Genomic DNA, 14,493 nt, shown 5'->3' on the forward strand with positions numbered 1-14,493 from the left:
TAGATTCATGTTAGTCAGACACATGACTATTATGTCCAAGGTTGAGAAATGGGTTAGCCTGCAATGCAATCGTTTTAGATTTTGTCATATCAAGTTTGTCATATCGCTTTAATAAAGAACCCTTTATGAATACATTTAGTCTTCATTAATAGAACAATGCAGTTATTCACACGCCCAATGAGTCAAACTGACCACAAGAACCCACAGAGGCTCATGGCTTGATAAAAGCTCATGCTAAATGACTAAAATGGACAAATGGAAATGTAAGCACAAAATCTTACAGCACACAACCATTAATTATTATTATTTTTTTGATTCTGAGAGTTGAACATGAGATCAATTTAAACTGCTGACCATCTCAAACCTCTGTCTCAGTGGATTCTCCATCTTTGAACCAGGCTACCAGAGGAGAAAAGGTCATAATGTTGTAGCCTACATGTACATTTCTGATATTAGCATACCACCACCTGTTGCACCCACCCTTGTAAATGCAAAGGTTGTCTTTCTATGACCAGGTCTATGCCACCTTTGGCACGGTTCCTATCAAAGACCGTGTAATATTTTTATGCAGTCAACACATAGCCTGTGCAGTTTGCAGTCAGATAGACTGAGTGCTATCTGTTGTTGTCTACACAGAAAATAAGTGGGGAAACTGGCTTAAAATGGATTTACTTCGCCAGGTGTTCTGAGTGAACGGAGTTTGTCTTTAGATTCAATGGAATGTTCCGGTGATGCTGGCGAGCTAAAACAAACGCACCTATTGTCTTGTAACACATCCAATCATAGGTCTGAAATCTACTCAAAATGTATTAACCACTGTGAAAAAGCTTACCATTTGGGGACAATCAATAGCACAACAAATTGAGTGATTTGGTTAGTTTGTATGACTATATTAACCTACTCCATCGTGCAATAGGCCTAATCCTGCTGTGTCTTATTTCCGCCTGTGCTAGTTGTGTTCACGGTTGTTTTGCTCAAGAATGAAGATTCTGAACTTGGATGAACTGCCGGTTGCTGAAAGAATTATGCCATCACATTTACTGAAAAGTTTAAAGGTATGCTTGGCCGTAAGCCTAATATTTCATATTTTGCTGTGCCTTTGCAGGCACAAAGTGGGCTATCAGCGATTCAACCAATAATTGTCTTTTTGCTTTGTGCTAAGAGATGACAATTCTTGGTTGAACCGCAGATGGTCGCCTCTGTCTTTCGTCTGTTTTCCGATATGGTCATGTGGGAACATTAACGCTATGAATGTGTGTAGTAATTTAACCTTTTTTTAATTTTTATTTTTTCCGGCTGATATGAAAGATATGTACCTTATGTTTCAAAAACAGTACCGTAAGTGATGGGTGTTAATGTGTACAGCTAACGTCGGGCCTCTTAACAAAAGTCCCCGTCAGAAGAGCCTATCGTCAATAGGCGCTTAAGCGGTTAGCGTCTATGAGGGGTAGAAGTGGGCTAACTTTCCAGTGCCTAACTATACAACCTTATGAATCATACTTTGTTTACACTGTGTTGTAGGTGTCTGGATTCCTGCATAGTATCAACAGAAGTAAAACAAGCACGTTGGAAATAGTTGTCAACAGCTGGTCTGATTTTAAGGTAATTTTTTTTTGCAGACCAGATACAAAGGTAAGCTTCATGGTGTCACAGGTCCACAAATTTGCCATATGTCACATTTTGTAATCGTTTTAGATTTTGTCATATCAAGTTTGTCATATCACTTCAATAAAAAGCCATTTATGAATACATTTAGTCTTCATTAATAGAACAACTGAGACAGAGTTCATGAAAAAATAAATCTTTCTTTTGCGTGGATGAAGAGATATTGAAAATAATGGTGACTGAAGAAAATGCAATTGACTGGAGCACATCATTTCCTAATCGCGGGAAAGAGTAACTAAATTGTCAATGCATTTCATTTGGGCAGTGCAGTCATTTAATTGGCTGCGTCTGAAATGGCACCCCATTTCCTGCACAGTGCACTACGTTTTACCAGAGCTCCATGGGCCCTGGTCAAAGTACTGTACTATATAGTGAATAGGGTGCCATTTCAGACGCAGGCCTAGTTTGTGCTGGGTAAGAAGAAACTAAAGCTTCTCCTACAGGGTTTGATATGAGCCCATATTAAAGGAAGTGTCCTTGTCTAGAAAGGTCAATATGACAAATTTTGCCTTACATTTGAGTCATTTAGCAGATGCTCTTATCCAGAGCAACTTACAGTAGTGAATGCATACATTTCATACATTTTTTTTTCTTCCCGTACTGGTCCCCCGTGGGAATCGAACCCACAACCCTGGCATTGCGAACACCATGCTCTACCAACTGAGTCACACGGGACCTTGCTACTAGTGGTTAGAGCGTTGAGCAAGTAAACGGAAGGTTGCTGGATCAAATCCCTGAGCTGACAAGGTAAAAATCTGTCATTCAACATACTTAGAATGTTACTTGGTAATATGGTGCTGCTAGTGATAGACAACATGAGTCAAATCTGCAGTAAAACTGGTTTCAATTATTCTGCAGTGATTTGTTGTCTGCCATCGGGGGCAGTTTAGGTTTCTAGTGTTTTTCAGTCCTTTCCAGATAGTCGTTGCTGGAGAACTGTTGCTCTAGCCATTCACCTGCAGTTCTCCTCACATCCATTGATGTAGGATGCGATACTGTCTGTGTAGTCGTGTATGTTGGCATTGTTGTCCTTGAATATGTTCCAATCCGTGGTGTCTAGGCAATCCTTTATCTCCCCAATGATCTTGTCAGTCCATTTCCACACCGTATGTTTGACAGGCTTTGCGTTTTTTGTTTCTGTCTGTATGCAGGGATAACGTGTAGCATTACATGATCATTGTTGTATGTCCCTTTAATAGTGCTGTAAACATGGTCTGGGTTCCCAAGGGGACAGCGTGGTATGCCCCTTGTTCAACATTTTAACCAGTTGTTTGTATCTTGGAAGTTCTTGTTGTAGGTTGATGTTAAAATCCCCCATGATGGTCAAAATAGAAACTGGGTATTTCCTTTCCACCTCTGTGATCTGATCAGCCAATAGCTGTTGCTCTGTGTGTGCACAGCTGTGATCTGATCAGCCAATAGCTGTTAAGCTGTGTGTGCACAAGCGCTCGGCGAGATGTAGACTCCAAACAGAATTACTTGCGGCAAATACCTTACCTTGCGAGGATAACAGCACTGAGCCTTATTCTAAAATGTTTTATGAGATTTGAGAACATATTGGGAGGAATTTTAGACCATTCCTCCATACAGAATCTTTCCAGATCTTTGATAGCTTTTGCCTGTGTTCTTCAATTCTAACCACAGGGTTTCAATGGGGTTCAAGTCTGGAGACTGATGTCCATTGCAAAATGTTGATTTTTTTGGGGTCAATTAGTCCTTTCTTTATGGATTTTGTTGTGTGCTTAAGGTTATTGTCCTGATGGAAGATTCACTTGCTGCCAAGTTTGTCAGAGGAAACCAGGTTTTTGGCTGCTAAATAGAGCTATTTGGCCATTAAAAAGAGCTCTGGCCACAAACACCAGTGGTGGGTTCCGCATCTAAAGAAGGATGCAGAAAAGAACGCCATACCTACTGTAAAATATGATGGTGGATCTTTGATGCTATTTAACTTCCACTGGTCAAATTTCCACGCAGTCAAAATGTGTTTTTCCTGTGTTAACCTCTCTTGGGTCGGGGGCAGTATTTTCAAAAACGTACCCAAATTAAACGGCCTACTATTCGGGCCCAGGAACTAGAATATGCATATTATTAGTAGATTTGGATAGAACACACTCTGAAGTTTCTAAAACTGTTTGAATGATGTCTGTGAGTATAACAGAACTCATATGGCAGACAAAAACCTGAGAAAAATCCAACCAGGAAGTGGGAAATCTGGTTCTTGTAGTCTTTTCAAGTCATTGCCTATCTATCTAACACACAGTGACTTAGGGTTCATTTTGCACTTCCTAAGACTTCCACTAGATGTCAACAGTCTTTAGAACCTAGTTTCAGGCTTTTGCAGTGAACAGAGACCGAACAAGAAGGCCAGGAAGTTGGTGACTCAGAAAATGACATGAGTTTTGTGGTGCGCGTTCACATGATAAGTATCTGTGTTCCAAAACGTTTTTCAAGACATTGGAATCGTCCGGTTGGAATATTATTGAAGTTTTATGTTAAAAAGGCCCTAAAGATTGATGCTATACAACGTTTGACATGTTTCAACGAACGTAAATAGAACTTTTTTTAAACTTTTCGTCGTGAAATTTTGGGCGCGCTTCCTACATTTGGAGTAGCTTACTGAATGCGCAAACAACAAGGAGGTATTTGGACATAAATTATGGACTTTATCGAACAAAACAACATTTATTGTGGACCTGGGATTCCTGGAAGTGCCTTCTGATGAAGATCATCAAAGGTAAGTGAATATTTATAATGCTATTTATGATTTTAGATGACTCCAAAATGGCGGGTATCTGTATTGCCTGGTGTATGTTTCTGAGCGCCGTACTCAGATTATTGCAAAGTGTGCTTTCCCCGTGAAGCTTTTTTCAAATCTGTCACAGCGGTTGCATAAAGGAGAAGGTTATTATAATTCTTTGAATAACAGTTTAATATTTTATCAACGTTTGAGTATTTTTGGAAATTGTTGTGCTGATTCACCGGCAGTATTGGAGGCAAAATATTTTCTGAACATCACGCGCCAATGTAAAATGCTGTTTTTGGATATAAATATGAACTTTATCAAACAAAACATACATGTATTGTCTAACATTGAGTCCTAGGAGTGTCATCTGATGAAGATCGTCAAAGGTTAGTGCTTAATTTTAGCTGAATTTCTGGTATTTGTGACCCCTCTCCTGCTTGGAAAATGGCTGTGTAGTTTTTCTTGTGTTGTACCTGACCTAACATAATCTAACTTTGTGCTTTCGCCATAAAGCCTTTTTGAAATCGGACAATGTGGTTACATTAAGGAGAAGTGTACCTTTTTAAAATGGTGTAAAATAGTCTTATGTTTGAGAACTTTGAATTATGACATTTTGTTGTTTTGAATTTGGCGCTCGGATTTTTCACTGGCTGTTGAATAGTGTGAACCGTGGCTAGCGTCCCACCTGCCCAAGAGAGATTAACTATATATTTACACACCAAGGTTGGAATATGATAATGCCCTTTTAGCGTAAGAGCTGTTTGAAAAGACCACCTGAAAAGTAAAGGTGTTTTGGTGGGATGGTGACCACACCATGCAGTAAAGTAATTAATAGACCAATAAGAAAGTTCCAAACCACTCTGCCAATAACAGCTAATCTTCCGTTTTCCCCTCCCAACTCAGACCACTCCGCCAGTCGTAGTAAAATTCTTGCTTGACAAATTGTGCATGCTAAGAATCCTATTTTGTTTCTATTTTACCATTTTAATTGAAAACAATCACAGTGAAGTACTTAATTGTTACCCAGAAATTACATTGACATTGAGATAAAAACAGCTGTGTTGGAGGACAATGCACAACTCACTGTGTTGTGAGGTTAATCTAATGATTGAATTCTAACAGTGAGGAGGCAACAGCAACTCTTGACTTTCCTTGTCTTAGAGTGAGGCTTTATATTAGTGGGAGGGATAAACAGGTACCAAATGCTTACAATAATTACAAAAAGAACAAACCGGTCAATGAGCAACAAACTGAAGCAATGAGCTCGTTCATAAGAACACACGAAAGCATGCCAACCTTATTACCCGCCTCTGTCAGACAAACAAAATGACAGGTGCTTAAATAGAAAATATTCATGAGAATCAGTTTCACATCAGGATACTCAGTTAACATTAAGCTGCGCAGATTATACAGTGAGGGAAAAAAGTATTTGATCCCCTGCTGATTGTGTACGATTGCCCACTGACAAAGAAATGATCAGTCTGTCATTTTAATGGTAGGTTTATTTGAACAGTGAGAGACAGAATAACAACAAAAAAATCCAGGAAAACGCATGTCAAAAATGTTATAAATTTATTTGCATTTTAATGAGGGAAATAAGTATTTGACCCCCTCTCAATCAGAAAGATTTCTGGCTCCCAGGTGTCTTTTATACAGGTAACGAGGTGTGGAAGTGCAGCAACTCTGAAGAAGAGACAATAGCAACGTAAAGTTAAACTTTTACCTATTTTTTTGACATTTTTCAAACTGTTGCTTTTGGTTTTGTCTAAAGAGTTATTTAAAGTTTGAGCCAGTTCACCGTGTTATAATTTATCTAATAACATAGCAGCACTGTCTATTGAACTATAATAACAGGGCCAGTTTACAAGTAAGCCTTATAATTTGATGTACCTTAACTTTTATTTTATGCATCGGAACATCCTGGTGCGGGTTTGTTTTCTTTAGGCCTATATGAGGTTAGATCACGCTGTTCTTATACTCTGGCTCACTCCTGGTCTTTCGTTTGCACCATATTGTGTTCACCATTTAACAAAGAACCAATGACAAGTGGAGGGGCAGAAGGTGTACAGAGGGGGAAAAAACGCAGAGGCGGCTCCTCGTGTGTGTGTGTGTGTGTGTGTGTGTGTGTGTGGATCTGTTGAGCACCTTATAAGGAGTGTCACTGAGAGGGGGAGGTCTGTTAGAGAGTTTGGGGTAAGAGGGTTAATCACACGTTCCTGGTTGATTGTTAGGCATGTGTTTTTGTACTTTGACGTGCTTTAAAGCGTCCCAAGACATGGGGCGGTGGACAATGTATTTTTGTAAATAACAGCTGGTGCATTATATCTATTGCTCGCCTGAGGTAGAGTTTCTCATGATAAGCTGTAGACCACACTACCTACCTAGAGAGTTTCTGTATTTTTCGTAGCTGTTTACATACCACCATAGACTGAGGCTGGCACTAAGACAGCATTGAATGAGCTGAATTACGCCATAAGCAAACAAGAAAATGCTCACCCAGAGGTGGCACTCCTAGTAGCCGGGGACTTTAATGCAGGGAAACTTAAATCAGTTTTACCTAATTTCTATCAGCATGTTAAAATGTGCAACCAGAGGGGGGAAAAAAACTCTGGTCCGCCTTTACTCCAGACACATACAAAGCTCTCCATCGCCCTCCATTTGGCAAATCTGACCATAATTCTATCAAATCAAATCAAATGTATTTATATAGCCCTTCGTACATCAGCTGATATCTCAAAGTGCTGTACAGAAACCCAGCCTAAAACCCCAAACAGCAAGCAATGCATGTGAAAGAAGCACGGTGGCTAGGAAAAATTTCCTAGGAAAAACTCCCTAGAAAGGCCAAAAACCTAGGAAGAAACCTAGAGAGGAACCAGGCTATGAGGGGTGGCCAGTCCTCTTCTGGCTGTGCGGGGTGGATATTATAACAGAACATGGTCAAGATGTCAAAATGTTCATAAATGACCAGCATGGTCAAATAATAATAATCATAGTAGTTGTCGAGGGTGCAACAAGCACGTCCGGTGAACAGGTCAGGGTTCCATAGCCGCAGGCAGAACAGTTGAAACTGGAGCAACAGCATGGCCAGGTGGACTGGGGACAGCAAGGAGTCATCATGCCAGGTAGTCCTGAGGCATGGTCCTAGGGCTCAGGTCCTCCGAGAGAAAGAAAGAAAGAGAGAATTAGAGAGAGCATATTTAAATTCACACAGGACACCGGATAAGACAAGAGAAATACTCCAGATGTAACAGACTGACCCTAGCCCCCCGACACATAAACTACTGCAGCATAAATACTGGAGGCTGAGACAGGAGGGATCAGAAGACACTGTGGCCCCATCCGATGATACCCCCGGACAGGGCCAAACAGGCAGGATATAACCCCACCCACTTTGCCAAAGCACAGCCCCCACACCACTAGAGGGATGTCTACAACCACCAACTTACCGTCCTAAGACAAGGCCGAGTATAGCCCACAAAGATCTCCGCCATGGCACAACCCAAGGGGGGGGCGCCAACCCAGACAGGAAGACCACGTCAGTGACTCAACCCACTCAAGTGACGCACCCCTCCCATGGACGGCATGGAAGAACACCAGTAAGCCAGTGACTCAGCCCCTGTAATAGGGTTAGAGGCAGAGAATCCCAGTGGAAAGAGGGGAACCGGCAAGGCAGAGACAGCAAGGGCGGTTCGTTGCTCCAGCCTTTCCGTTCACCTTCACACTCCTGGGCCAGACTATACTTAATCATAGGACCTACTGAAGAGATAAGTCTTCAGTAAAGACTTAAAGGTTGAGACTGAGTCTGCGTCTCTCACATGGGTAGGCAGACCATTCCATAAAAATTGAGCTCTATAGGAGAAAGCCCTACCTCTAGCCGTTTGCTTAGAAATTCTAGGGACAATTAGGAGGCCTGCGTCTTGTGACAGTAGCGTACGTGTAGGTATGTACGGCAGGACCAAATCGGAAAGATAGGTAGGAGCAAGCCCATGTAATGCTTTGTAGGTTAGCAGTAAAACCTTGAAATCAGCCCTTGCCTTAACAGGAAGCCAGTGTAGGGAGGCTAGCACTGGAGTAATATGATCACATTTTTTGGTTCTCGTCAGGATTCTAGCAGCCGTATTTAGCACTAACTGAAGTTTGTTTAGTACTTTATCCAGGTAGCCGGAAAGTAGAGCATTGCAGTAGTCCAGCCTAGAAGTAACAAAAGCGTGGATTAATTTTTCTGCGTCATTTTTGGACAGAAAGTTTCTGATTTTTGCAAAGTTACGTAGATGGAAAAAAGCTGTCCTTGAAGCAGTCTTGATATGTTCTTCAAAAGAGAGATCAGGGTCCAGAGTAACGCCGAGGTCCTTCACAGTTTTATTTGAGACGACTGTACAACCATCCAGATTAATTGTCAGATTCAACAGAAGATCTCTTTGTTTCTTGGGACCTAGAACAAGCATCTCTGTTTTGACCGAGTTTAAAAGTAGAAAGTTTGCAGCCATCCACTTCCTTATGTCTGAAACACAGGCTTCTAGCGAGGGCAATTTTGGGGCTTCACCATGTTTCATTGAAATGTACAGTTGTATGTCATCCGCATAGCAGTGAAATTTAACATTATGTTTTCGAATGACATCCCCAAGAGGTAAAATGTATAGTGAAAACAATAGTGGTCCTAAAACGGAACCTTGAGGAACACCGAAATTTACAATTGATTTGTCAGAGGACAAACCATTCACAGAGACAAACTGATATCTTTCCGACAGATAAGATCTAAACCAGGCCAGAACTTGTCCATGTAGACCAATTTGGGTTTCCAATCTCTCCAAAAGAATGTGGTGATCGATGGTATCAAAAGCGGCACTAAGATCTATCCTCCTGATTCCTGCTCCAAGCAAAAGTTAAAGCAGGAAGCACCAGTGACTAGATCAATAAAAAAGTAGTCAGATGAAGCAGATGCTAAGCTACAGGACATTTTTGCTAGCACAGACTGGAATATGTTATGGGATTCCTTCGATGGCAGCACATCAGTCATTGGCTTCATCAATAAGTGCATCGATGACGTCGTCCACACAGTGACCGTACGTACATACCCCAAGCAGAAGCCATGGATTACAGGCAACATCCGCACTGAGCTAAAGGCTGGAACTGCCGCTTTCAAGGAGCGGGACTCTAAACCGGAAGCTTATAAGAAATCCCTCTATGCCCTCCTACAAACTATCAAACAGGCAAAGCGTCAATACAGGACTAGAATCGTACTACACCGGCTCTGACGCTCGTCGGCTGTGGCAGGGCTTGCAAACCATTACAGACTACAAAGGAAAGCACAGCTGAGAGCTGCCCAGTGACACGAGCCCACCAGACGAGCTAAACTACACTACCGTTCAAAGGTTTGTGGTCACTTAGAAATGTCCTTGTTTTTGAAAGAAAAGCAAAAAAATGTGTCCATTAAAATAACATCAAATTGATCAGAAATACTGTATAGACTTAATGTTGTAAATGACTATTGCAGCTAGAAATGGCAGATTTATGAAATATCTACATAGGTGTACAGAGGCCCATTATGAGCATCCATCACTCTTATTCAAATGGCATGTTGTTAGCTAATTCAAGTTTATCATTTTAAAAGGCTAATTGATCATTAGAAAACCCTTTTGCAATTATGTTAGCACAGCTGAAAACTGTTGTTCTGATCAAAGCAGTAATAAAACTGGTCTTTAGACTAGTTGAGTATCTGGAGCATCAGCATTTGTGGGTTCGATTGCAGGCTCAAAATGGCCAGAAACAAAGTACTTTCTCCTGAAACTCGTCAGTCTATTCTTGTTCTGAGAAATGAAGGCTATTCCATGCGAGAAATTGCCAAGAAACTGAAGAGCTCATACAATGCTGTGTGTTACTCCCTTCACAGAACAGCGCAAACTGGCTCTAACCAGAATAGAAAGAGTGGGAGGCCCCGGCGCACAACTGAGAACGAGGACAAGTACGTTTGGGTCTAGTTTGAGAAAGACGGCTCACAAGAACTGGCAGCTTCATTAAGTAGTACCTGCAAAACACCAGGCTCAACGTCACTGAAGAGGCAACTCCAGGATGTTGGCCTTTTAGGCAGTTGCAAAGAAAGCCATCAGACTGGCCAATAAAAAGTCAAGATTAAGATGGGCAAAAGAACTACGTAGAAAGCCAGCATCCCAGAGTCAAACTGACAGAGCTCGAGAGGGATCCGCAGAGAAGAATAGGAGAAAATCCCCGTTAATACTGGTGCCACGCTTGTCAACTCATACAAGACTCAAGGCTGTAGTGGCTGCCAAAAGGTGCTTCAAAGTACTGAGTAAAACAGCTGAAAACTGAATAGCTATGCAAGTGTGATATCAGTTTCATTTTTTAATACATATGCAGTGTCTTAACCCGTTTCTGCTTTGTCATTATGCCTTGTGTTGAATGCATGAGCCTTTATAAAATGTGCGTTGTCTGTCCTGTGAATCATTGGGTGTGACTGACAGGGTTATATTTATCTACCTTGTGCCATTGTCACAAAAGGTGTTCATCTGGCAACAAGATGAAGCAAATAACCACATGTAGATGTAACAAACCATTTCTTTATTTAGTTCAACTGTTGCATAGAGCTCACAAGCCATTTTAATACTACATTTTTTCAAGACAAAGTTACTTTATGCATTCCCACACTAAAGAAAAGTATTAGTTGGATTCTTGTTTGATATATTCAGAGGTTGATCAGCATTAGTAATACATGACACTAGTTATGGGGAAGACTAGACCAAGTCTTCTCTCCTTTGGGTCTTCATGCCTGGCAGTCATTCTTGATCAACTGGATCGCTCCCAGCCAGGGTTGGCTCCACACCTCAAAGATGCACTGGTAAGTCTGAGGAAACAGGAAGCAACACGAGTTGGCGTGATCAAACACCCTTTCAGCGAGCATACCACCTGACAAAAGGTTTGTTGGACATTGCAGCCGACTGCCTGAGCTACAAATCACCTTGCATCATAAACAATGTATTATTTGTAGAGTAGTCAGGCAAAATGTACCCACAATGAATCATGGTTTTGATGCTCTCAAAACACTGCCAACAGACATTCGTCTATAGAAATGTCAACTGAAACTTCCCTTTGCAAACAACTCAATACTGAACCAATAGTGAAATGGGTAACACGTTACAAGTAGGATTTACTAACAGTTTATAAATAGTTTTAGTTACCAATGTGTTCACTGTTGGTAACAGGTTAAAAAAAAAAGGACAATTTTTAAGCTGTACATATAGAAAGCACTGAGCTGAAGTGCCAGTGTTAACACAAACAGATCTGGGACCAGGCTAGTCTAGTGGTCCTTACCGCAGCTGGGTCCTGATGCACAGCGCAGTCCTTCGCCACGCCTCCCTTCCTGCACAGGGTCCTGGCCATCCGCACTGTGAAGATGTACTTCATCCCAGCTACCACCTGTAAGCAGAGGATGGTCAGCACGTCAGACCACAGACATAGAATCCCCCCCCCCCAATCTTGAATGAGGAACCTGTTCTAGTGATTCTATTTCTATGTCTAGAACTGAACTACTAAAAAAACAGTGCAGATGACCGCATCGTTTAAAAATGAGTCTCCTGCATAATATCAAGTGAGCATTGTTCACTGAGCCAGAGGGTACATAGGGCAATGGACATCTTATAATCACATTAGTCCTAGCGTGTTCACTCCCGACAATAGGCTCCCATTGTCTCCACTCATCACCAACTATGTAAGGGATCTATGGAAAACAATGGACGTGGATCCACGACACTATAGCGGAGTTGAATTATTTTCACAGTGAATGGATGGAACCCCGAGTTGATTATTCATTTTACATCAAATCTATAAATTAACCACACGTGTGTTCACCATCCAGCGAAGTAGCTAGCAAGTTGACTAGATGGCTACAGTAGTTGTCATGTTAACCCAACAAAACAGACTTGCTTGCTATTATGAAAACCAAATTCAACAAGACCAATACTGTTTTCAATTTGACTTTTATTTTTTAAATAAACTATAGCCATTTAATTATATGGTTCAAACACACCCTGCGTTATAGGGAATTATACAAACGGGTGGGTCTAATACTGGATGCTCACAGGTTTAAACCGCATTCCAGACATTGTTTATTACACAAATTAGCACCAGCTAAAGGTAGGACCTTGACGTCCCCATTTAATCTGTTCTGACTGCGCAATCCAGTTTCTGGTAAACCCAGCCAGGCAGTTTATAAACTTGATCCACTGTAAAAAAAACAACATCTAGAGACATTGATCTCCCATTTCTTTTAGCCCAGCATTTGATTTTCAACAGCGGAGATTTATATAAAACAAAGCTGTCTGTCTCTTGCATCCGGAAGAGAGTTTATCAGCGAGTTGAAATCATAAAGCAGCTCGTGTCAATAGTGTTGCTTCCGTCCCTCTCCTCGCCCCTACCTGGGCTCGAACCAGGGACCTGCAGAACAAGGGAAACTTCTAGGTCTGAGCAATTGACGACACCGATTGAGTCACTATTAGCGCGCACCTCGCTAACCATGTCACACCGGTTACACTGGCACAGTTTTTAATGGATATATAAAGATATAATCCAGGTCAAATGAAAATGCAGCTAGTTCGCTGCCTTTACAGCTTCAATTTGAAGTGATTGTTGTTCAGAGGAACTAGCTAACAGTGTCCTGACGAGAGCACATTTTCTATGCCAAGTGAAGTCGCACAGCACTATAGCTCATAGTTATCCAAATTCAATGTCATTAGAAAATTTAAAACGCAAATACTTTGCTGTTATTCTGTCTTCATTGTTTGACGTGACTAATTTAGCCATAGTTAACTAGCTAGTAAGCAAGGAAGGGATAAAAACATTACCAACTAGTATTACAATGGAACATTTTGAACGAACGACCAGCCGGTTTGGGCAGCAACAGACTTGTCGGGGCTACATCTTGTGAAATAGTATGAATAATCAACATTTAAAAAAGTTATTCATATCTCAATCAATATTTGAATATGTTGGTAACCCGTTATATAAATGTGATAACGCCCTCGAAGCAGGTGTTAAGGATATATTGGCACGGTTTCCCGGTCCTCGACTTGCTCTCGGGCGTAACACCTGTGCCAATATCCAAACACTGGTTTCTCGGGCGAAATGCAACAAAAACACCCTGTCGTGTGTGATCGAGGCGTAAAGTTAGTTAACTTGCTACTTCCAGACACAAACGAGAGAATATCTGACCATTCCACTTCCACTAGCTGAGCTGGTTAGGATGTTATCCAGAGCGTTGGTGACCAACTGCGCTGCTGGCAACAATTTAATGACGTTTTTTGGCCGACGTTTACTGACACCGGTCATATTCGACAGATGAATTTACGAATTCACATCATTTAGTTATTCTGCCTCTGGCACACAAGACGAGATTGTCCTGAAAACAGAGTAGATAGAGAGTGGATTTAGGTATTGAACAGCGGAATGAAAAACTACGCTACACAACGAACGATGAACATTGAAGTCAATTCAACTAATGAAAGGATCTATAAAAATGGGACTGACCTGCATCTGAGCCTTGACAACTTTGGCCACCTGCCAAACATACATATCGTTTGTAGCCTTGTTGTTTTCGGCCACGGCGAACTGCAGTGCGTCTTTGGTCGCTTGGTCGTTCATATTTGCGTCCGTGACGCCCCCCGGCATCCCATCGACGCTCGCCACGATGAATGCCACCGCGAGCAAAGGAACGACGAGCTTCCAATTCATGGTCATTTTCCCCTCCCGTCTTGTCTTGTCTTTTATTGCAACTTGGATCGTATCAAGAAACGTTTACACCACAACGAATCCTCAACCGCGGACGACTTTTATATAAACGCGTTGACGTCACGTCTGCTTGTTGAAGGGGGTGGGGCTTAATTATGAGTGGAATTAATATCAACACAGAAGCGACCGCCTCTAATCACCGACAATGAACTATGCGCAAAATGGGACGAATGCGTGCAACAATAGTTAAACATTCGCCTTCTGCTACTATTTCTGTCAAGCCATTTATCACATGCAGTTTGGTGCAACAGTTCAATAAATCCAACGTGTGCGCCACAGAACGAATT

The 14,493-nt window shown here is 41.6% G+C and overlaps 1 protein-coding gene across 1 annotated transcript; it reads right to left on the reverse strand.

The window, feature by feature from the left end:
- Positions 1-10,963: 10,963 nt before the first annotated feature.
- On the reverse strand, positions 10,964-14,246 carry LOC115201725 (cystatin). Its single transcript, XM_029765577.1, has 3 exons — positions 13,946-14,246; positions 11,735-11,839; positions 10,964-11,267 (listed from the first exon to the last, which is right to left on the reverse strand). The coding sequence occupies exons 1-3, from the start codon at positions 14,153-14,155 to the stop codon at positions 11,187-11,189; spliced, it is 396 nt and encodes a 131-aa protein (XP_029621437.1). The 5' UTR covers positions 14,156-14,246; the 3' UTR covers positions 10,964-11,186.
- Positions 14,247-14,493: the final 247 nt, after the last annotated feature.

Source organism: Salmo trutta, chromosome 10 (genome assembly GCF_901001165.1).
Source record: "Salmo trutta chromosome 10, fSalTru1.1, whole genome shotgun sequence".
In the NCBI taxonomy this organism is placed as follows: Eukaryota; Metazoa; Chordata; class Actinopteri; order Salmoniformes; family Salmonidae; genus Salmo; species Salmo trutta.

Bases quoted from the DNA above. Each gene is read 5' to 3' on its own strand.
- LOC115201725 (XM_029765577.1), bottom strand. From the start codon at position 14,155: ATGACCATGAATTGGAAGCTCGTCGTTCCTTTGCTCGCGGTGGCATTC. The intron at 11,840-13,945 runs GTCAGTCCCATT...CTCTGCTTACAG, and splicing joins TTGTCAAGGCTCAGATGCAG to GTGGTAGCTGGGATGAAGTA. The intron at 11,268-11,734 runs GTAAGGACCACT...CTGTTTCCTCAG, and splicing joins TGCATCAGGACCCAGCTGCG to ACTTACCAGTGCATCTTTGA.